General features: G+C 48.5%; 1 protein-coding gene across 2 annotated transcripts; it reads left to right on the forward strand.

Moving 5' to 3' along the window:
* The first annotated feature begins 386 nt into the window (after window positions 1-386).
* On the forward strand, window positions 387-20,461 carry RHCG (Rh family C glycoprotein). 2 transcript variants are annotated; one of them, XM_019533732.1, is made up of 11 exons: window positions 387-662; window positions 10,424-10,610; window positions 11,362-11,512; window positions 13,694-13,841; window positions 14,622-14,788; window positions 16,136-16,273; window positions 17,171-17,307; window positions 17,871-17,995; window positions 18,659-18,732; window positions 19,066-19,143; window positions 19,616-20,461. In XM_019533732.1, the coding sequence occupies exons 1-10, from the start codon at window positions 473-475 to the stop codon at window positions 19,132-19,134; spliced, it is 1,386 nt and encodes a 461-aa protein (XP_019389277.1). In that variant the 5' UTR covers window positions 387-472; the 3' UTR covers window positions 19,135-19,143; window positions 19,616-20,461. The 2 variants fall into 2 exon arrangements, with proteins under 2 accessions (XP_019389277.1, XP_019389276.1); XM_019533731.1 differs by having other exon boundaries at window positions 19,666-20,461.
* The last annotated feature ends 1,433 nt before the right edge of the window (window positions 20,462-21,894 follow it).

Below are 21,894 nucleotides of genomic sequence, written 5' to 3' on the forward strand. Positions count from 1 at the left end.
GCAGCGGGCTGGAAGTCAGGGTGCCTGGGTTCTTCTCTGGGAGGGCATTGGGTCTAGGCTGGGGCAGGAGGACAGGAGTGAGGACTGAAGGGATCTCTTCCCAACTCTGATGCATGGCATAACCCTTTTGCTTGATGCCTCAGTTTTTATATCTGCAGAGCAGGGATCTGAGTTTGATAGCATGTCCTGAGCAGAGTGGTGAGAAGGTACTAGAGATGTGCCCCTCCTCCTCCCTTCTCATGGCTGGAAGGAGAGAGAGTTCTAGTCAATTAAACCTGCTACAAAAAAAAAAAATTGATCCCGCCCTGGGGGACTGGAAGTGGGCAACTCCCCAAGACACACCTCACATCTCCAGCTTTATATAAACCAGCTGAGCTTCCCCAGGGACCGGGGCTCATATTCTCTGTTCCCACTGTCTGGACTCTGTCCAGACCCAGTGGGCTCCCTCCACTGGGAGCTGAGCTGCCCTGCCATGGCAAAGAACACAAATCTGCGTTGGCGGCTGCCTCTCATCTGCCTCCTCTGGGAGGTTGCCATGATTATCCTTTTTGGGGTGTTTGTGCGCTTCACTCCAGAAGCCAGTGCACGCTGGGAGGAGGAGGAGAAGAAACAAAATAACATCACCAGCGACATAGAGAATGATTTCTACTACAGGTATCCATGTGAGTACCCAGCCCGCAAATGCTACCCTCATGTGCAGGCCATTGGCCGAGACCAGAGAGATAGAAGCCACTGAAGGTTTGGGGGTCAGTTGGAGTATTGTGTCCAGTTTTGGGTGCCACACTTTAAGAGAGATGTGGATAACCTGGAGAGAGAGAAGGGCCATTCGTATGGGTAAGGGCTTGCAGGGCCAAGCCCTACAAGGAGAGACTAGGGCACCTGGACTTCTTCAGCCTCCACAAGAGAAGGTTGAGAGGCAACCTTGTGGCTGCCTATAATTCATCATGGGGACACAGGAGGGAATTGGTGAGGCTCTACTCACCAAGGCGCCCCTGGGGGTCACAAGAAATAAAGGCCATAAGCTAGCAGAGAGCAGATTTAAACCGGACATTAGGAAGAACTTCTTCACAGAGTGGCCAAAATCTGGAATGGGTTCCCAAGGGAGGTGGTGCTCTCCCCTACCCTGGGGGTCTTCAAGAGGAGGTTTTATAGGCATTTTGCTGGGGTCATCTAAACCCAGCACTCTCTCCTGCCTATGCAGGGGGTGAGACTCGATGATCTATTGAAGTCCCTTCTGACCCTAATGTCTATGAATCTATGAATGTCTGAGATAAGTGGACCCAGCCAGAGGCAGGGACTGCACAGGCATCCCCCTGCCTCCCACAGGTCTGCTTATGTACCTCAGTCCCACTCTATATTAGCTCCTGCTACTGCATTCCTGAGCAATTCATTTGCCCTGCATCCTCCCACGTCCCATCCTCCCACGTACCTCATACCCCAGAGACCCCTCTGCTATCCCACTTTTAAGATCCCATCACAGCCCTCCCAATGTACCTAAGTTCTGATTTATAGCCCTACCTGGTATCCCAGTCCTGGGCTTCCCACCAGCAGGCATTAAACCTTCTGTAGGGAGAGGGTACCTAAGTCATGCTGGTTGGCTTTATAGTTTGGATACAACTTCAGGGTGGAGAGGTGGAACTCCTTTCACACTCACATACATCTGTTTTGCTACAAACATGGGGGCATGGGGGCAGAAACAGTAGGGCTGGGAACAGTTGGGAACATTATCCTGCAGGCTTCTAGCCCTTGGATCCTGCCCCGGGGTACCCTGGTAAACTGGTGGAGGCCATCAGGGAAGCTCGCTGCCTATCTAGTTAAAACCAATGTGCGGGAAAGAAAGTGAAACAGTAAAAGAATCGATTGTGACTGCTGTTTATATAGTAGGAGAGATAGGGTGTGTTTACACATGCTATTATTGTGGCTCAATAAACTTCAACACAGTTTGCATTAGAGTTTATTGCTCCTGGGTGCTGCGTTTGCATATGTGCCAGGGATCGCAGCACAATGAGCTGGAACAGAGCAGCCCTGGCTGGCAGGGGGTCCCAGGGATCAGCCTGCTGGCCCAAAGCTGCTCTGACTCAGCTGAACGTGCTACAAAGGGTTGGGATGGAGCATGAGGGTGCTTCATTGCAGGACTAGCCAGCAGTTATCCTTTGCTCTGAAGCACCCTCATGCCCAGCCAGCCCCATCAACATCTACATGTGCATTGCAGCAGAGTAAAATAACTCTGCCATAAGAAAGTACTTGTGTCTAGCACTACTATCCTATGGTGGAGTTAATTAGTTTTCTCTGTCCTGATAGAACTGCACGTTTAGACGGTGACATTTTACTGCAGAGCTAATTAGTCAGCTCCACACTAAACATCTTGTGTAAATGCTCACACTGTATAGATATTCAGGCCTGTTGGCTCCAGAAATTTGTTCTAGTAAGACATGCACTGGAGACACATAAACTATCCTTCACCCCAGAGGTGAATGCATTGCCTTAATGTCCTAATGGATGTAGTCTGAGATGACGTAGGTCATGCCAGGGGAGGAAGAGTGGCGGTGGGCAGCATGTTTCCAAGCAGGACATGTCTGCTTCTGCTGTTCATACCCTTCTTAGGATACAGCACACCATTGTGCTCCAGATCTTACTTTTCAAAATCCCACAACCGCTTCAAAAGGAAAGTTGGAGTGATCTCCCTGTCTCTGGAATCAGTTCCCTCCCACCTGTCAGAGATGATTCACTTTTTTTTTTTTAAAGGAAAATTTCTTGTGTCCCAAGTCAAATCAGCCAAATCAATTCCAAATCCATGTGACTCATTCGAGAACCATATATGTCCCTGCTACTGGCAAGCACCCTCCACCCTTGCCTGGGGTTCAGATACTTCCAAATCCTTTGGTAGGCATCCTAAGTGCAGGCCCAAGCCCAGAGGCTTGGGTTCGATTGCCCCTGAATTTCACTTGCCCTCAGCTGTATGGCTGCAGAAGCAAGCTGGGAAGGAGTCTCTCGTTTCCATACAGGCATCATATAGCTGAGATCTTCCCACTGGAAGTGAAAGTGGGAAGCTAATTATGCATTACCTTGCTGAGGGTATTACCCCTGCCACATTTGTGGTTTTCCTCTGCCAGTACGAAAACCACCTTGGTGGTCAAGAGATGACTCTCTCTCTGTCTCTCTCTCTCGCTCTCTGTATGTATATATGTATGTATCCTCCATCACAAAGCTTTCATCACACAAGAACTGCGCATGAATTACAATAAACACACCCATTCCCCTGGGGCCCTGCGCACCCATCCGCTACCCTTCCCTAATTCAGTTGCAGTCCCTTGGTCCAAAAAAACCCTTTTAGGGTTTAAAATCTCAGTTCATTCCCTGTCCTTTTTGTTGTTGATGTCACTGCCACTGCTGCTGATCCTGTCACAGACTTCCTCAGTATCATCAGGTCACATACTTCTAAAGAGCAGAGCTCTCCTCCGGGCAGGGTTGGATAATACCAAAACAAAGGGTGTAAACCCTCTTACATGCTTTTCAGGCACTAATTGCTGAGCTCCACACCAGCAATATACTCCTTTTTCTCTCCAGGAAGAGGATCTCAGTGATTCCAGAATCCTGATGGCATCTGTTTGCTGCCTTCTCTCTTAGGCTGGGATCGGAGAAAAGGCTTCTGTTTATAGAGAGAAACAAACACCTGGATTCTCTGCCCTCTTTCTCCACATTCAGCACCCCTGTGCCACATAGGTCCTGCATGAAGACAGGCTCAGAAGCAGCTCGCTAACCTGCAGACGAGACTCCCGTACTCTGTATGTTCATAGGGACGGCTTGGCAGCTTGCAAGATGGTGGGCTGGGGTGGGGAATGTAAAAATAACATCAGATCTTCCCTTCCCAGCCACAACTGCCTTTTATCCCTCCGGTAGGAGGAGTCACCCTCTCCGTCCCCCAGCCCACCCAAGCTTTCAGGAGCACCCTCTGCCACTGGCCCCGTGACAGGTATTTTTCTCAGAAAGTAGTACAATAAGAAGCTTAAGGAAGAGGCCAGCATTCTTGGCAAGCTGCAGCCAGCATCTGATACCAGATACCCACAAAGTTGGTGCCACAAGGAAGTTGTATCCCATCCAGGGGTGAATAAAAGATGTGCAGACAGGCTGCTTCATGCAGGGCAGAAAGACAGATTAAGGGAGGTGACTGACCAGGGCCTGAGAGAGGGCGATTGTATCTCAGATGTGATATATGACTCACATGTGAGCTGTTTCTCCCACCTCCCCAGGCCCTCCCCAGTCACTCAGGCAGGCAGGAGGAACTGGGGAGGGGCTTGTGTCTTTGTATTTAGCACCTTCACTGGAGCTTTCAGAACAAATGCTTCATTTGCTGAAATGCAAGTGCTAGCTACAAGAATGGGTCAGCCTCAGCAGCAGGGGAAGCAGCGTGACCACGTAGGTGGGTTCCCCAGGGCAGGTGATTGTCTCTGATATGTCCTCCATCGGAGGTCTATATTGAGCAGGTTCTTTTTGGTGTTGGGTGGTGGAACCGGAGCTTGCTCCATCCACTCCATGCATTGACCTGGTATTGCGTGCTTCTAGGACTGGTGCAAAAAAACAGGGGAAAAAAAAAGAAAAAAACAAAAAGCATCCACAAACGGTGTCTGTTCGGAAGCAGCAGGCAGCTCACTCAGCAGATTCTGGCTAATTAAACAGCTGGGGACTAGCACACACCACAACCACTCATTTCTTGTACCAAGCCATTGTAGTCTATGGGAACTCAAGCTGTTTCACTCCTGCCAGTATGTATTCTGGCTTATTAACCCTCTAGGTGCTAGTATAAAATTTTGAGCAGTTGCATAAGTGGGCATCCCAGGCTGAGTGCAACTGAAAATCTGATAAGCTGTTGGGGGTGGAAAACCAGAGTGAGGGCAGGAAAGGTGTGAGACTGGGTAATCATCTATTCAAAATGCAAAGGCAGGAAACATTTGTGCCAGAGTTTATTGCGTCACATTAATATGCACGTGTAGATGGGCCCATAGAGAGGTCAGGCTGGAAGGGACCTCCAGAGGTCATCTCATCCAACCTCCTGCCCAAGGCAGGACGATTCCTATCCAAACCATCCCATACAATCCATAATCTAAACTCTACATAAGACTACCCTCAACCCTGGCACAACATAGACCTGACACCTTAACCTGCCACAGGTAAAATAGGGGAACCATGGCAGTCAACATCCTGCTTCTATAAAATGTTGTCAGTATACACTCAAGAGATCCATGCCCCCTGCTACAGAGGAAGGCAAAATTCCCCACAGTCACTATCAATCTGACCCGGGGGTAAAATTCCTTCCTGACCCAAAATATGGTGATCCATCAGTCCCTGAGTGAAGGGCCAAGACCCCCTAGCCAGGAACCTCCAGCTTGGGTCCCAGCAGGAGCATTAGCACACCCAGTCAAAGTCCCCAGCATTGGTTGTAGCCACCACCTAATGCCTCTGAGGGAGGCTTAAAAACATCCTGAAACATGTCGTAGAAAAGATGGAAGGGGGCAACTAGCAAAGCCCAAAAGCATGGGCAAAGGTCTCAGCTGTTCTGAATTTAGCTGGCATTCAAGGATGGTGGAGTGGAGTGAGGCAGAAGACAGGGCAGATTGAACCTTATAGATTAACTGAATCAGAGATGTATAGCAGAAGTTTTTGTGAAGTTAAGCTCAGTTCATCAAGTACTGTGGGGGTGAGACATCCTCATCCTCCGTGAACCCCAGCACTAGGTGCATGAGGCCAGTTTCCTGTGAGGTCCCACCTAGTTGTGTCCTAGGGAAGAATGTGGCAAATACCATCCAGCAAGCATGCCCCATGCTGTGATACGGCCAGTGGTGGTAGAGCTTCAGGGGAGGTAGCTAAAAGTGGGGGTATACAGCTCGTTGGAGAAGAGTGAGAAGGAACCGTGGAACTGGACACTGACTTCCAAGTACTGCAGACAGCAGTCACTCAGCAAAGGGAGAACTCAGACCTCCTATAGCCCAGACAGCTGTGTTAGGAGTTGGGAAAAAAAGAGATGTGGTGCATGGAGGGCAGAGGCAGACATGTGCAGGTGCATGCCTAAAAGGACCAGCAGTAACATGGGTAACCAAAAGAAGCAAACTCCTGCTAGTTCCAGCAGTAGGAAATCCCACTGGGAGGACACAGAGTACAGCGAGGGGCCAGGACAGCAGGTCACTCCATCTCAGAGAAGGAGGAGCCATCCTGCATTACGTAGCACAAGACCAGCGGGACAGCCAGCCACAATGCCCTTTCTCCTGACGATGAGGTTGACATCTAAGCAAATGGATGTGAGGGGACCTGAGGCACCCGGACATATCACCTGGGAAGCCAGAACGTTGCAGTGTGAGATACTGTTAGATAATGTGAGCACCACAGGGTTTCCATATGTTGCAGCTGGGTAGGATTAAGTTCCCCAACATCCAAAATCCCAGCCTTCTGCCATTGTCAACTGCAGGAAGCTTGTTCTCAGCTCCATGGTATCTCTGCCTCCTGGAGCTGTTCAGCTTCTGCCCAGGGGATGGTGCAGTACATACCCTATATCTACCCTGTCTTCTGCAGGACAATTTACTGCAATTTTTTTCTTTATACCTGCAGGAAATGTAGTGACCTCTGCAGTTAACCTGGGAGCTTCCAGAAATCAGTCCCAACAGGCTCAAGCTACAGAAGTGCTCTCAGAGTACTGTTTCCTCCCTAGGTTGTGTTCTTCCACCTCTCTAAGAGCACACACAGGGTCTCACTAAGTTAATGGGAGCTGTAAACTCAATGCTCCATACATCTCCACCATTTCTCAAGGGCACCACTCTCACTCCATGTCCACCAAACCTCAAAGGGAGACAAGGAAACCATGCTGAGGACAAAATCCCATGACCACAGCCCTTAACAACACCAGAAACAAATCTCCAATGTAGGTGTGGGGCTCAGGACAGTTTTGCTCCCTCAAGTCGGGGTATGGCATGTGCAGTGTGGGAACAGGTGGACGGGTTGTACTCAAAAACAGCTGCCCCCCAGGAGTACTAGGGAAGCAAACAGACATACCCAGAGTGTTGAGTGGTGAGCAAGTGCCCGCTAGGAAATGAGTGAATGGCTGAGACTGTTCAATTCACTTCAGCAGGTTAATAAACTGGATTTGGCCTGAAGGTGAAGGCTAGGGCACTGACTATCACTTTCTGGCCTCACCTTGTCTCAGGATAGGCAATACTTCCCATTCTCAGATGAAAGGATCTAGCTTCCCGGGGGAAAAACTGATCCGCACCCAATGACTGAGTACTTCCTGCCTCCCAGCAACTTGCCAATGTGTCTGGAACATTTCCTCATGTTTCTGCAGGGATTATTCAATAAGCAAAAACTCTTATGGCTTTCATTATGATTGACAAACCCAGCTGGCTGGCATTGCTCCATAGTACCTGTCATGCTACTTAGTTGTGGTTTAGAAAAGTCTGTTCATTGAGGGATGATTGTTTCTAAGACCGCACCAGGGACTGAGTCACTATTCTACAGTATACAGAATATTTCCTTTACAAATACAGTGTACTATAGTTAAAGCAAGGGAACTTATAAGAACAGTCCAGATTTGTCAAAGTATTAGGCTTTTCAGAAGAGGATTTACTCACAAAAGCCTTCAGATCAACTGGATGCCCTGTTAGTCTGAGGCTATGTCTGCTCTGAGCTATTTGTTAATCTCTTCCTGGCAATGATGGGAAAACTAGTGGGGATTGAGCACTGGCATTTTTACCATGGTGCCGTCAGACCTTAACTGGAGCAGGTTGAAGTGGTCAGAACATCAAGGAATCATTTATACAAATGCCCCTGTCACTGCCAGTGCCCATGGAAGTGACCTTGGCTGTGTAACAGTGGAAGGTATTAACAGGATAGGAGCAAGCAGAGGGTGAACATGCCTGGGAAACCGAATCTCTCTCTTGTCCCTTCATGGTAGTTATGAAACCTGAGCCTGGAGAAGCAGATTCTGAGGATGTAACTATTCTGAGGAAGTCTGTACCCTGAGCTGTCTATTCAGTCCTGTTTAGCAGCACAAAAACAATCTTTAATTTAAAATCAGATGGTGACATTCCCTGGAGGGCAAATCATCTGCTCTCAGGGGGAGTGAGATGAAAGATTCTTCAGCCTAGACAGAATTCCCAAAGCCCAAACACGTCCTGTCAATAACCAGTCCTGGTTGCTTAATGACAAAAAGGTACTTACCTCCCACAGAACCCAAGTTCTTAAACAGCAAAGTAATGTAGACTTCATGGCATCACTGCTCCTGCTGTGCCCGCAGGAGACACAGACACGTTGTTCTTCCCTAATGCAAACAAAGTACAAAGCTCTTTGCTTGTGAGACCTTTGGGGCAAGGACTACTTGCATGTTCCAGCCTGTGTTCATACAGTATCTGGCCCATGACTGGGTTTCCCAGCTATGGCAAATAATTATCTCCTCTCAATAACACAGTCTCTGAATTGGGAGTCTTGTGCCTAGATGACTCAGGGAGGCCCCTTCCAGCTCTACTTCTCTATGATTCTATGATTTTTGCCATATTATTGCTTGAGATCTTGATTTTGGTACATATTATTTTCTCCAAAATGGAAAATGTCTGTTGATCTGTTATTGAATTGACAGCAGGCCTTCTGATATCATAATTAATGTGTGTGTTGGAGAAAAAGTGTAGCTAACTAGCTAGAGCAGAAATTGGTGCATCTTTGTCATAAAACTGGGTGCTTGCAGCTGGATACTTCAGATGTACATGGATTGGACTGTCAGTTGGTGAAAACAGGCAGAGTTGTGTTGAAGAGAAAGGAAATATACTGGTTTTACCACCTGCAGCTCTGGGCACCTTACTCATTTTGATGACATTATATTTTCTTTCAAGACAAAAAGGAAAACTCCACAATCTGGCACCATGTGATAAGGCTTCACCCAGTCATCCTTCCCCAGGCACCTGGACAAAGCTTGTAAAGTGCTCAAGGACCAAAGCAGAAGTCCTGCAGAGCTATGCCTTATTCAAGACCTGATCCAACTCCCATTGAAGGCAATGGAAAGAATCCCACTGATCTCAGTGGGAGCTGACTTGGATCATCTTTCCACAGCTCACAAGATTTCATAGACATTAGGGCTGGAAGGGACCTCGGGAGATCATCGAGTCCAGCCCCCTGCCCGAGGGGCAGGAAGTCAGCTGGGGTCATAGGATCCCAGCAAGATAAGCATCCAATTTACTCTTGAAGGTGTTCAATGTAGGATGTGTTTATTCACTAGGCATAAACTAGCCATGACAATGCAGGTAGCATGGCTGGCCTCTCCCTGAGAGCTAATGAGAAGGTAAAAAAAAGCCAGTAGGTATGGTAGATCCTAGGCCAGGTTCCACATCATGAAGCACCAATTCTTTTTTGGGAGCTCGCATGCTCTGTAAGACAAGCAGACAGTACTGCAGCATTTAAACCACAAGTATTCTGGCCTTCTGTGTAATGTTTTGCCTACGTGCCTCATGCAAATGCTCCCGAAATATCTGTGCAATGCAGAACGTTTACCCATTCACGGATGCAGAGTGCAATGAATGCTGATTTTCTTGTAGGATTCCCCCGGGGAACTGGTGGAGGGGCCCAGCGTCCCATCTCCTGTTTTCTCCATGGTCAAGGGGCCTCTGCACAAGCGGTTGTCATGGTTTAATGTATAACCCATGGTGGGGGCTGATTGCTATCTGAAAGAAACAAGCAACATTAACATTCACCCTGGGTTTATCGCATCACGAATTCCTCTCAAGAGGCTCGTTTCCCCTGTGAAAGTAGCTGCCCCCAGGGAACGGCCATCTACTGAGCAGCAGGCTTAGTTCATACAAGTGTCCAGCAGAGCAGCCATAGACATTCACGAAGACTGACTTTTACTTGCGATTAAGGCATGGTTATCTCCCAGAGCAGGAAGAAGAAGAATCGTAGGTGTTGGGTACTGAACCAGCACAAACATGTTTGTGGAGCAGAAGTAAAGAGAGAGGTTTTAGTTTTTTTACTTCCCATAAAAGGGGGTTTGTAAGCGATGCAAAACTTAACATAAAAGATATTCATTTTAGTCATAATTGCCAGGGTTTTCATAAACAAAGCAGACACAGAAAACTAGAAAGGTGTTGCTAAGTTCTTCTGATATATTTTTATAAGATTTTTCCTTAAAGGTTTTTATACAACTAAGTTCAGTTTTTTTAACCAGATGTTTTACTGAAAACCAACAACTTCAGGAAAGGATTTCGGAAAATAAGAAAGTTTTCAGTTTCAGATTTAAAGTTGTCTGAGAAAAAAAATTGAAAATAAAGCTGACTTCCTTTCAAAACTTCCCTCCAAAATAACTGACCATTGAAGCCTTTTGCTGTCACCCTCTTCCCTCCTGCTCACCCTCCCTCCCACTGCGATCATGATGAATTTCCTTTCCTTGGCACAGCTTTCCAGGATGTCCACGTGATGATCTTTATTGGTTTCGGCTTCCTAATGACATTCCTTCAGCGCTATGGCTTTGGAGCTGTTGGGTTCAACTTCCTCCTGGCTTCGTTTGGGATCCAGTGGGCAATCCTGATGCAGGGCTGGTTCCATTCTTTCAAGGATGGAAAGATACTCATCGGAGTAGAAAAGTAAGAGAAGGGATTCGTATTGGGAAAAGCCATCTCTTGATTAGACAGCGAACTGGGAGATACCCAGGTGGGAAAAAACGGCAAGGACCTTCTGCACCTGCACAGTGTAGAGAAAGTGATAAGCAGAGTATGTCCTTTGCATGGCCATCAAAGACTCTAGAGAGCACATGCCACAAGAAACAGTCTTTGGCCTGAAGCTCTCTTCACCTCTGGTGCTCTGCAAGACATTATGTATCCCTGGTTAGTTTCCACCCCAGCAATAGTTTGCATTTTGGGGAGTACTGCTGAGTGGTTAGATTGGCAGATCCCTAGCAAAGTTCTAACTCTCCAAGCCCATGCACTCTCAGTGCCGGGACTTCCATTGCTCAAAGCAGTTTGGAGGAAAAAAACCCTAAACTTGACAAAACTTCACTGTACCCTTTTCTACTTGCTAAGGGCTCAGGGGCTCTTATCTTTACAATGGGACTCTTCCAAGGGAACCAGTGACAAGAGACCCATAACTTACCTCAACATCAGCCCTACAGGAGGGGATTGAAGATATGCTGCAGACTCCAGCCCTTCTCATGAATGAACAGTGTCCTGGTCATGCTCCAAGAAACCATTCAGGGAAGGACCAAGGGAACCCCAAGTTGGGCTCAATTTCTCTGTTCTGCTAATATGGAAACTTTCTAGGGAGTGTAGATGTGTGCATGAGAGTAGGGGACTAGGATCTCCATGACTAACCTTCAGCTTGTTTTCTTTCCCCTTTCAGCCTGATCAATGCAGATTTCTGTGTGGGGTCTGTCTGCATTGCCTTTGGGGCCATCCTGGGCAAGAGCAGCCCTGTGCAGCTGCTCATCATGACGTTGTTTCAAGTGACTCTCTTTTCTGTGAACGAGTACATCCTCCTCAACTTGCTTCACGTAAGGCTTCAGGGCTATTCCTGCCTTTCCTCTCCAGTAAAGCAAACACAGCATAATAGCACAGGGGCTAGAGGCCAGATGTGAGGGGCACCAGCAGAGCTGTGGTGAGGGCAGCTCAGTTCAGGGGTAGCAGCGCCCAGCAGAGCTGTGTGTAGCATATTATTCACTGTGTCTGCCTCAAGCCAGATCTGTTAACGCTTTGCTCTCATAAACAATTTTAAAATCAATCCACTCAAATTCACAGTAAAATGAATAAATCAGCTTGGGCCACTCCCTTTGTCCTATGCCCAACTTTATATCTCTGAGAGTTTTAGAAGCAGTGATAGTGACTGAAGAGAATGAGGTGCCATCTTGTGGGGCTTTCCTAAGGCAAATAGGGAGTTTGCACACAAAGGGCCTGCTGCTGTCCTTACACCTCCATGAGATTTTCCTCTTATCTTTACCTGCTGCTGAAAAAAAATCAGAGCAGGATGTAAAGCAGAAGAGTTGTCTGTTAAAGAAGCACAGAGGCTCCTTGCAATGTGAAGGAGGTCTCAGCCTATTGGCAAAAGAGAACTGGTCTGGTTGGGAAACCCTTCCACAAAAAGTGCAAGTAGGGTCTAGTCTGGTATGGGGGCGGAGGCACAAAACCTCCAGTGAAGGAAATTGGTTTCACAGTACCTAAAGTAAGTGCCAGCACACAGTTTGATTGACTTCAATCCCCAAGTGCTGGGAACACAAAGGCACAGGAGTATCCAGAGGAGAACAAGAAGTGAGACTGCCCTGCTCAGCTGAATGGCAGTGAGAAAGTAAACACCCAGGGCAGGGAATGTAGACTATTTGAGGCTGCTCATTAACGTGTTATTATTACTACCAACAGTGAGGGTAAGATTGTGCTTATAGGGTGTGTCTACATGTGCCAATTTAAGGTGCATTAGCTATTTTAAAGGCTCATTAAGGGTGTGGGTCTATATGTGTGTGCCCTTAATGCACCTTAAAGATGGTGATTTTAGGCTATTTGTGCCTAAATTTGATACCTGCAAAAGCAGGTATAAGCCGAAGCACCTTAATGCACATGTAGACATGGTAAGGTACATTAATGCTGTGCATATTGACCGACTTGGGACTAACTTTAGTTCCAAGTCAGTCTGCACACCACATTAATGTGCCTTAGCACATGCATATGTAGACACGTGCCTAAATCACCTTCATGCTCATTAGACAAATGCGTATTAAATTTAGTTGCACATAAAAGCATGTGTAGACATACCCATAAGCAAGGAAGGGAACTTTTGTTTGTTTGTGATGATTAATTTAACTGTATCCCCTTAAAATCCCATCTCTGAAATTCCCTCCAGCCTCATTAGTGAATCATAGAAGGGTCCAGACAGGGGTTTGTGTGTGTAGGGATGGGAGTTCAGCCCTTTACATTCTGGGTGACTGCCCATTACTTCTATCCCTATATTTCATCCTCCTGACACCAATGAACTCACCCAGGGAGAATGCTTTCAGAAAGCCCCCTTTCTGAGAGAGAGAATTTCAGCAGCTGCATGTGAATCCTGAGAAAGAAGAAAAAGAAGGAGCGAAAGCAAAAAAACCCCAAGAGCATGAGGCAGCAGTAATGAAGTGGGAGAGATGGGGGGAGCAGAGAGCTACAAAGAGACAACTAGGGCTTGTTATTCACGGTGGTCTGGAACCAAAAAACCTTAGAGCTATGTCCCGATCTCCCCTGGGCTCTGAGGTGATAGGAGCTGGGATCTAACAGTCCTTCTGGAGGTAAGGACCAGCTATGAGTTTTGGATCCAATATCTGAGCACCCTCCACAGTTTATAAGGGAGGGATCTAGGTCTGGGTTTTTGACTGTCTCTATCCTAGAAGGCCCCCAGAGTCCAAGAAGCCATCCACTGTGTATATGAGTCACATCCTGTGTTTTTCCATTAGCTGCCTAGGCTCAAGCCAGCACCTTGGGGTTATTCTGCATTTAGGGTTGCCATTGTGGGACAGTACCATGGAAAGATCAAATATTCCCTTTTGGTTTGGTGCCTCCTGATAAGAAGGATGTGGCTGTCATATTTAGTGAGCGGCACAAGGAACATTTCTGTCCCATCCCCCAGTGGCCAAGCACAGGTGGGAAGGACAGAGGGCTAGTTGGCCAATCAGATAGACTACTTCTCAGATGTGAATCTCTCTCTGTGGCTGCAGGTTATAGATGCTGGAGGATCCATGACCATTCATACCTTTGGGGCTTATTTTGGGCTGACCGTCACCAGAATTCTGTACCGACCCAACCTGGAACAGAGCAAAGACAAGCAGGGCTCTGTGTACCACTCAGACATCTTTGCTATGATCGGTGAGCTAGCAGTGGGCTCAGAGACATCCTGAAAGGTGGGAAAGAAGCCTTCTTTGCCTGCAGGCAGTGTAAGGCCAGCTTGGTGCCCTAGTGAAGAAGAACTTGTTATCCCGTTCCCTGCTCGCTGAGCGTGTCTACATGTGCGCTTACACTGGCTTAAGTTTACTGTGCATTAAGTGAGAATAGGCTGAAGTCTACACATACAGGTGTTAAAGAGCATTAACACTGTGTGTGAACTGACTAAGGACTAAATTTAGTCCCAAATCAGTCCACGCACAATGTTGCTGCATAGTAAGGCATCTACACACACATTACTGAGCAGTTACTAATCGGCTGTAAATTTGATACCTATATGATGCTGGTATTAAATTTACACTCACGTTGATGTAAGTCACAATATTTACTGCACAGTATGGGTGTGCACATGCAGACACATGCCCATACTGTTCAGTAATTTCAGTTACTGCACAGTGAATGTGCACATGTTGGCATGCCCACTAAGCACTAAGTTGTACTCTCAGTCTGTGGCTGGGGTGGTGGGCTGGAGCTGATGCCTGAAAGGTCTCATTGCAGCTAAGAGTTCCTGGTCTGAGCACTTTAGTAAGAGGGAAGAGATGACCATGGAGGTGGAGCCAGGAATTTGGGGCTAAGGGCTTGAGCCTTTCTCTTCATATAATCACCATCTCCTTTGCTCTTTTTTTACCTTCCTACCCCTTTGTTGTTCCCTTTTTCTCTTCTGTCCTTTCCCTGCACCTTCCTGTTCTTGCCTTCCTTTCCCAGGTACCATTTTCTTGTGGATGTACTGGCCCAGTTTTAACTCAGCTGTTTCCAATCACGGGGATGCACAGCACAGAGCTGCCATTAACACCTACTGCTCCCTGGCAGCCTGTGTCCTCACCACAATGGCCTTCTCTAGCATGCTAGAGAAGAAAGGCAAGCTTGACATGGTAAGTGAGGGCTAGAGATGCCTGCTGCGTTGTGCTGGCAGGAGGATTTCTGGCACCACACTCCAAGAGGGATGTGGATAAACTGAAAAGAGTCCAGAGGAGAGCAATGAACATGATTAGAGGTCTTGAAAACATGACCTGTGAAAAGGGGTTGGAAGATTATTATTGGGATTATTTGATCTGGAGAAGAGAAGACTATGGGGAGATTTGATTTAAATCTTCCAATATAAAAAGACTTGTTATAAAAGGGAGATCTGTTGTTCACTCTGGTTGCAAGTGACAGCAGAAGTAGTAATGGGCTTAAACAAGGGAGATTTAGGCTGGATATTAAGAAAAAATTTCTAACCAGGAGTTGAGCTCTGAAGTAGATTGCCTCGATCAGCTGTGGCATCTGCATCCTGGGAAGGTTTAAGTGAAGGTTAGATAAATGTCTGGGATGGTTTAGATAGGTATGATCCTACCTTGAGCATGGGGTTGGACTAGGTAACCTCCTGAGGTCCCTTCCAGCTGTATTTTTCTATGATTCTATAGATGATGGAGGAAGCAGACAGGCAGGTATGTTTTCCTGTGCTGAGAAGTAATGTATTTCATGGGGTATTGGAAAGGCAAGGCCCCTGATCCCCAGTACTCCTGGTACAAGAGTCATTTGGGGGGCCACCACCATGGCAGTAGAGCTTGTAATTTAGCAAACTTTCAGTAATAAAACCAGAGTGGGAAAGGAGTGGAGCTGAGGGATCACTTGTGTGTTTGGTGATACAGCAGGGCCATGAAAACATTGGCACTTCAAGGAGTAGAGGCATAAACCAGCAGAGCAGTGTGAAAGGCCTCCTGATAGGGGACTGAGCTTCCCCACATAGTTCCCTACAAGGGCAGACCTATGTGAAAGCCAGGACCTTACAACATTACGTGTGTGTACGTGTGTCTACGAGGGAGAAAGACAGAGCACACACTCATGTGGTGGTGGGTTTGTGAAAGCAGAGCCACAAAGTGGTATGTTTATGGCTAAAGCAGGGCCCAGCCAGGATAGTATTTGTCCCAGTGCAAACTAAGGTTAGTAGCTGGCCAGCAACACAGATGTTCTCAGCTCTTGACACTTCACCTTTAGTTTCCTCCTAATGAGGGGTGGACACTCTCTGTTTCAGAGCATATTCAGGAGCAGGGACTTGCCAGGGGCAGGGAGTAAATGCCACTGAGCAGTAAAATGGGCCCAGATTTTTTATTTGTGAACACTGTCACAGCCAGATCCTGCTGCCTCCCTCCCCCACAACCCGTTGGATTAGTTCAACATAGCTTCAGACACTATTATCTTAGAGCTGAGGCAATGAGCCAGGTATGCTGCTTGTGTAGGTTCATATCCAGAATGCAACACTGGCTGGTGGCGTAGCAGTGGGCACCAGTGCTGAGATGATGCTGCCTCCATATGGTTCCCTCATCGTTGGATTCATCTGTGGCATCGTGTCCACCATCGGGTATGTCTACCTCACGGTAAGTGCTGCTCAGAGCTGTTTCAGTGTGGCACCTTTAAACCCTGTGAACAGGTTAACTTAGGAGGTGTTAACTTGTCCTGACTTACAAAAAACAAAAAAACCCCAAAAGGCTGCAAACACGTATGCTGACCTCTAAGAGCTGCGTAGCCCCATCCAACAAGGGTAAATTTAACCCTGGAAGAATCAGGGGCAGATCTTTCTGCTTTCTAATGCTGACCCTTCAGTGCACAGCTAGCTCCCTTGCTCCCAGCTTGGGCCACAAGCTGTGCGCCTCCATTCCAGGGCCCATGGCCTTAGTTGGGTCATCCTAGGGTTGCCCAGCTCTCTCTTCCACAGCTGTGTTGAAGTTCTTCCTCACACTGCTCCACTCTCACTGGCTTTCTTCATCCCTCCATTTCTGCTTTCCTGCAGAGTTCTTTAAGCTACTGAATTCAAGTAGTTTCTGTGCATGGGTTTTACACTTCCCCTTTCCCCCATCAGTTGCTTCCTGTAGGCAAGAAGTGGAGCCGCTTCTTTTGTCGGCATATCTGCTCTTGCCTTCTAAACAACTTCAGGGCCCTTTGGATGATGTATGTTTGACTACTTGTAACCCAGCAGGGATCTAGCAGCTTAGCTCTGCCAGGAGTAGGTGTCTCAAACACAGAGACATGGCCCTAGGTCCCTTCCAATATGGGAAGAGAGAGAGGCATGTCTGCCAAGCACACCTTGCCATTTCACCTTTACTTTGAGCTTTTATTGTTAAATGCCGACTTAAATACAACCTACCCCTCCTTCATTTCTGCCTCCTGTCGTCTCACCTCTCCTGATTTTTTCTGGAGGGGAATCCCTCCAGAAAAATCTCTTCTCAGAGCCCATAGAGATGTAAATAGTCTCTCTCTTCCTCCCTCCCTGCCAGCCATTCCTGGAGTCCAGGCTGCATATCCAGGACACCTGTGGCATCCACAACCTGCATGGCATGCCAGGGATTATTGGGGGCATTGTGGGAGCCATCACTGCAGCTGCAGCCACTAAGAGGGTATATGGATCAGAAGGGTAAGAAGGCTCAAAACTGTTGTGGGGATGGGGTGGCAGAGGGACTGGTGAGGGAGAAGAGCTAGTTGGGAGCAAAGGGAGTGAGAAATTAGTAGCTACAGCTGTGACCTGCATACCTCTCACTACCCAGGGCACTGCTGGTCATGTTTGTTCATTTGGTCTCCTCCAGCTGACCCTTGAGTTGTCTCATTGGGAGCTCCTGAACTCCAGATGCTGCCTTTAATCCAGATCTCAGAGGGCAGCTGGTTTCATCCTCTTGCTTGCCTTTCTGGGGCAGATTCCCAAGTCAAATCCAAAGGGTCTAGAATCCAACCTGGGTCTCACTGCTTTCAACCCCCTCCCATCTTGAGTCTGGTCCAAGCCCAAACCTGTGGAGGACTAGAAGGAAAGGAACAAATGCCCAGAAGCCTGGCTGTCACTGCAGTCCCCCTGTTCTCTGACACAGGCGTGTCCCTTCATTGCTGCCCAGATGACTTCAAAGGCAAGAGGATGCAGGTCTCCTGCCTCCCCCACCTCAGGGGAAGGTCTCTGGAAACAGTTCTCATCAATCCTCTTCCTCCTAGGCTCATCAAAACCTTTGACTTCACTGGTGACTACATGAATCGGACACCCATGGTGCAAGGAGGGTACCAGGCAGCTGGCATCTTTGTGTCCCTGGCCGTGGCCTTTGTTGGGGGGGCCATTGTGGGTGAGTAGAAGGGTATGGGGCAGCTCACAGTCCTAGTCAGTTGGCAGGTGAGTTGGGGTTGAGTCGGTTCAGCACTGGGCTACAGGACAGGTCTCAGCTTCTTTTTTTCCTGCCTCCAATTGGCTGCAGGAACTGTAGAAATCAGAGGAGCTTCGTCTTCCCACTTGGTGTTTCCCTGCTGCCACCTCGGGGGCAGCCAGGGTACAGCAGCCATCCTAGCTCAAGCCATCCCTTCTATGAGGACAGTTGTCTTGTAGATCCACTCGGGTAGCAGCTGGTCTAAGATTGAGGGAGTGCTTCTCCAGTCCCAACATCTACACAGATGTCACAAATAATAAGCAAGGAAGTAGTCCCTCCCCAGCTTCTTCCCGTAGAATCACTTATATTGCTATAATGCAGCACAGGCTCTAGAAACAGTCCTTTTCAGTGCTTCCCTGCTCGCAAAGTGATGTTCATTGAGAAACAATGATGCCACACACAAGGTGTTTCTGGTTTGCAAGGCAAGGAGAATAGAAGAGGCCAGGGCTGAATGAGCTGAAACTAACCCTGGATGGAGGGAGAGGCACGGCCTGTCCCTAGACGCACAGTGCTGGCTCGGTCATACCCCTGCTATAGCTTAGTTCTCAGTGACAGGAGCACTTCACTCTGCTTTGTTGCTTCCAGGGGGCATCCTGAAACTGCCAATCTGGGGAGACGCGGCAGATGAGAACTGCTTTGAGGATGACGTTTACTGGGAGGTGAGCACCAGGGCACGGTCCTTGTGGCTCTGACAGGGGGCTTTCCAGCAGTGTCCTTGGCTGACCAGCATTTGGGATTTGGTGTCCATGCGGCTGGGGCTTACAACTTTGGATCTTGGTGGAGGGGCTTGATTGCTGCAAACAGCTTGGGCAACATGTTGTGTATCGCCCAAGGTATGTCACAAGGTGGCACTGTTGTCTGCAGGATGAAGGTGTCATTGTAGACTTCCTCCTCAGCCTTCTTGCAGGCTGCTTCCCTATGCCTGGGATGACTCTAGTGATAAAATCATGGAAGGACACCAGGGTCTGATGGAAGTTTTGCTCTCTTTGCAGGTGCCTGAGGATGAGGAGAGCGGCTTATACCACATGCATGATCCCACCCTCAAGCCGGCATCTCCCTAGCCTGCCTGGGTAGGCATAAGGGGAACAAGGGGCTGAGAGGGAGGACTCAAGCTGTGGGGGGGACACATCCAGTGAGCAGAGGGCATCCCAGTCAGAGCATCTCACCCTTCAAGGGCTACCCAGGCTGAGAGTAGTGGATCCTCCTTGCCTGACAGGGTGACAAGCAGAGGGCACCATTCACCAGGCCCTCCAAGTACAAACAGACCAAGGCACTGGGGGCCAGGATTGGCAGCCGCACCTTGGTTTCTTGGCAGAAATGCTAGGCCCTGAGGCATCTGTGGGTGAAGGGGGGAGCAGCATTTCCCTGGGGCACTAAAGTGGCATGACTTCTGTGCCACCTGCCATGCCCAGCAAAGCGAAGTGATGACATTTTGCGAGCTGCAGCTCTGTAGCCAGCCCTGACAGGAGACCCTGCTGTGGGAGGGGGTACTGGCACCAGGTGGCCAGCTGGAATGGGGGCTCTTTCTCTTCCTACTGTTAGGAGATGACTGACAACCACCTGACCCGCCTCTCCCTCTGGGATCCCTTCAGGTGTCACATGGACTCCTTGGTCTCCAGAGAGGTGATGTGATCGGCGGCTTCCTGGAAAGGGAGATGCTAGCAGCTGCCCCAGCTGAAGGAATACTCCGTGGGAGTCTCAAAGGGCTTCATATTTTTTTTGTTTTGGTCCCATCCTAGGTGGGAGAGTGTGGGATAGGCCTGTTCACATGGAGCAGTGCACTCAGCTATTACCATGGCTTACCTGAGAGCAAGGAACCAGAGACTTGAAACAGACACTGGGGGCATCTTTCTTATCTCTGGGGTCAGGGTGGAGGGCCAGGGGCAGCAAACAAGGGAGATTTTAGCAGCAGAAGGTGCGTCTATATTGTGTGTCTGCTAGTTGGGAGCTGGTTGGCTCCCCTCCATTTGAAGCTTTCCAGACTCACTCTGAACAGTTATCCAGACCCTATGTCTCCACCAGTGGCATGTGATGGAGGGAAATGGTTAATAATGCTGGATCTGATTAGGGGCTAGGAGAAAGCCTTTCACTGCAGCTGGTGAGAAGGTGATCATCCTTTGCACATACCTGGAGCTTTATTAATACTCCAATGCCCCTGAAGTTGGGGAAGCAGCATAACCCCCATTTTGCAGGCTGGGAAAACAAAGACGCATGACGTGCTCCAAGGATGCGAGTCTGGGTGCCTAGTTCTGTGCTCTGTTCCTTTGCTATGCTGCTTCAGCAGGAATGGTTAAGTTCTCACCCTAGTGACCAGGGCCTAGAGTGTGGCTGCCCTTCTCTCTCCAAGTACTTTTTTCTTGGAGATATGAATAAAACAAGTCAATGCTATTTTTCTCAGCACTGTGCCCTATTATTTAATGACCAGGGAGTGTCAGGCCAGTGCCCATTTCCTCAGGAGTGATTCAGAAGAAGCCGTTCTGGGTGAATTGGGGAGACAGGCAGATTTGCCACAAAACAAGATTTCAAGCAGGATCACTCTAACTTGCTCTCCTACCCAGGCCACTCAGGGGCTAAGCATGTATGCAGCTCCTCAGGGCTCTGTATTGAGGTCTGGGACAAAGTCAAGGAGCTGGAACGCTCCAGAGTGACCCGGAGCCGGGGAGGTCCTGGGCAAGAGGATTCTCAGGGGATGCTGGTTGGCATTGCAGTCCTTTAGAAAGACAGAGGCAGGTTTCTCAGCCAGTGACCCCCCAGCCTTCTGTGAACTCCGGGGCAGCAGTGGTACCCCACACCTCTGGGGATTAGGCCTCTACTAACTTGCTTCAAAACAGTTTCAGACACTGTTGCACACGGAGAACACCAAAGTCTCAGAGCTCTGTTGTACCTGGGAAGCAGCCCAGCCCAGCTGCTTGGCACTGTGCCCCCATAGGGTCCAATTTCCTCAAGAACTCAGTTCCCATTAAGGCACAGAAACCACTGGCCAGACTCTCCAGGCACATGGGCACAATTGCAAACACTGAGCACTTGAAGATCTGGCCCTGAGCTCTTCAAGAAATCTGGCCCATGGACAGTGTGGATGCAGTGACAAGCGACTGCCTGGTTCGATGCGTGGCTGGGCATTGGTTGTGTGTGTAATCCCAATACCTGTATGCACACAAAGGTCACATGTGCCTACCTCTGACAGGCAGGCTCCTGCAGCACGCCATGGCATCACCTCTGTCATTTTTCTAAATTCTTCAGACTGGCAGCGTTTATGGTCCACATCTCATGCATCTCCTGCCTTGTGGTAATATTTATGGCACACTGAGCCCTTGTGTAAAGGGCTTTTTGAATCCTTCCAGGCTGAGTCCTTGTATCTGTTTACCCCACTGATGATAGTGGGAAGGCCTGATTCACCCCTCCGAGAAGCCTGGTTTGCTGCTCAGATACTCACTGATAAGGCTTTCTCCTCTCCTCTGGTTTCTTATGGATTCCCATGGCTCCTGTAATGAACCGATCTCCTTTGCTCCTACAGTTTCTCTAAGCCCCTCTGAGTCCAACACATAAGGATATAGAGCCCTTTTCCATATTAATGGGGCTTCTCCAGTTCAATCAGCCTCACTCAGAAGAAACCAGAGTGAGGACATGAATCTGGGGACAATTCATGCTAGTGCCAGGGAATTTCCAGGGTGATGTGTGAAGGACGGGGGGGAAGGGAGAGAGGAGGTGGGAGTACTGATGGGTCTTTTCTGTTTCTCTGTGTAATTCTCACACCTGAGGCGGGGAGTCGAAAGTAGCTATTCATGTCCCCTTGGGATATGACACCCTCATTTTCCATGCTG

The sequence above is a fragment of the Crocodylus porosus genome, unplaced genomic scaffold (assembly GCF_001723895.1).
Source record: "Crocodylus porosus isolate Cpor-Errol unplaced genomic scaffold, CroPor_comp1, whole genome shotgun sequence".
In the NCBI taxonomy this organism is placed as follows: domain Eukaryota; kingdom Metazoa; phylum Chordata; order Crocodylia; family Crocodylidae; genus Crocodylus; species Crocodylus porosus.

What these genes read in the sequence shown, in the direction of transcription:
- RHCG (XM_019533732.1), top strand. Translation starts at nt 473, where the DNA reads ATGGCAAAGAACACAAATCTGCGTTGGCGGCTGCCTCTCATCTGCCTC. An exon ending in TCCTCCTCAACTTGCTTCAC is followed by an intron (nt 11,513 to 13,693) that starts GTAAGGCTTCAG and finishes CTGTGGCTGCAG; the next exon opens with GTTATAGATGCTGGAGGATC. An exon ending in AGGATGACGTTTACTGGGAG is followed by an intron (nt 18,733 to 19,065) that starts GTGAGCACCAGG and finishes CTCTCTTTGCAG; the next exon opens with GTGCCTGAGGATGAGGAGAG.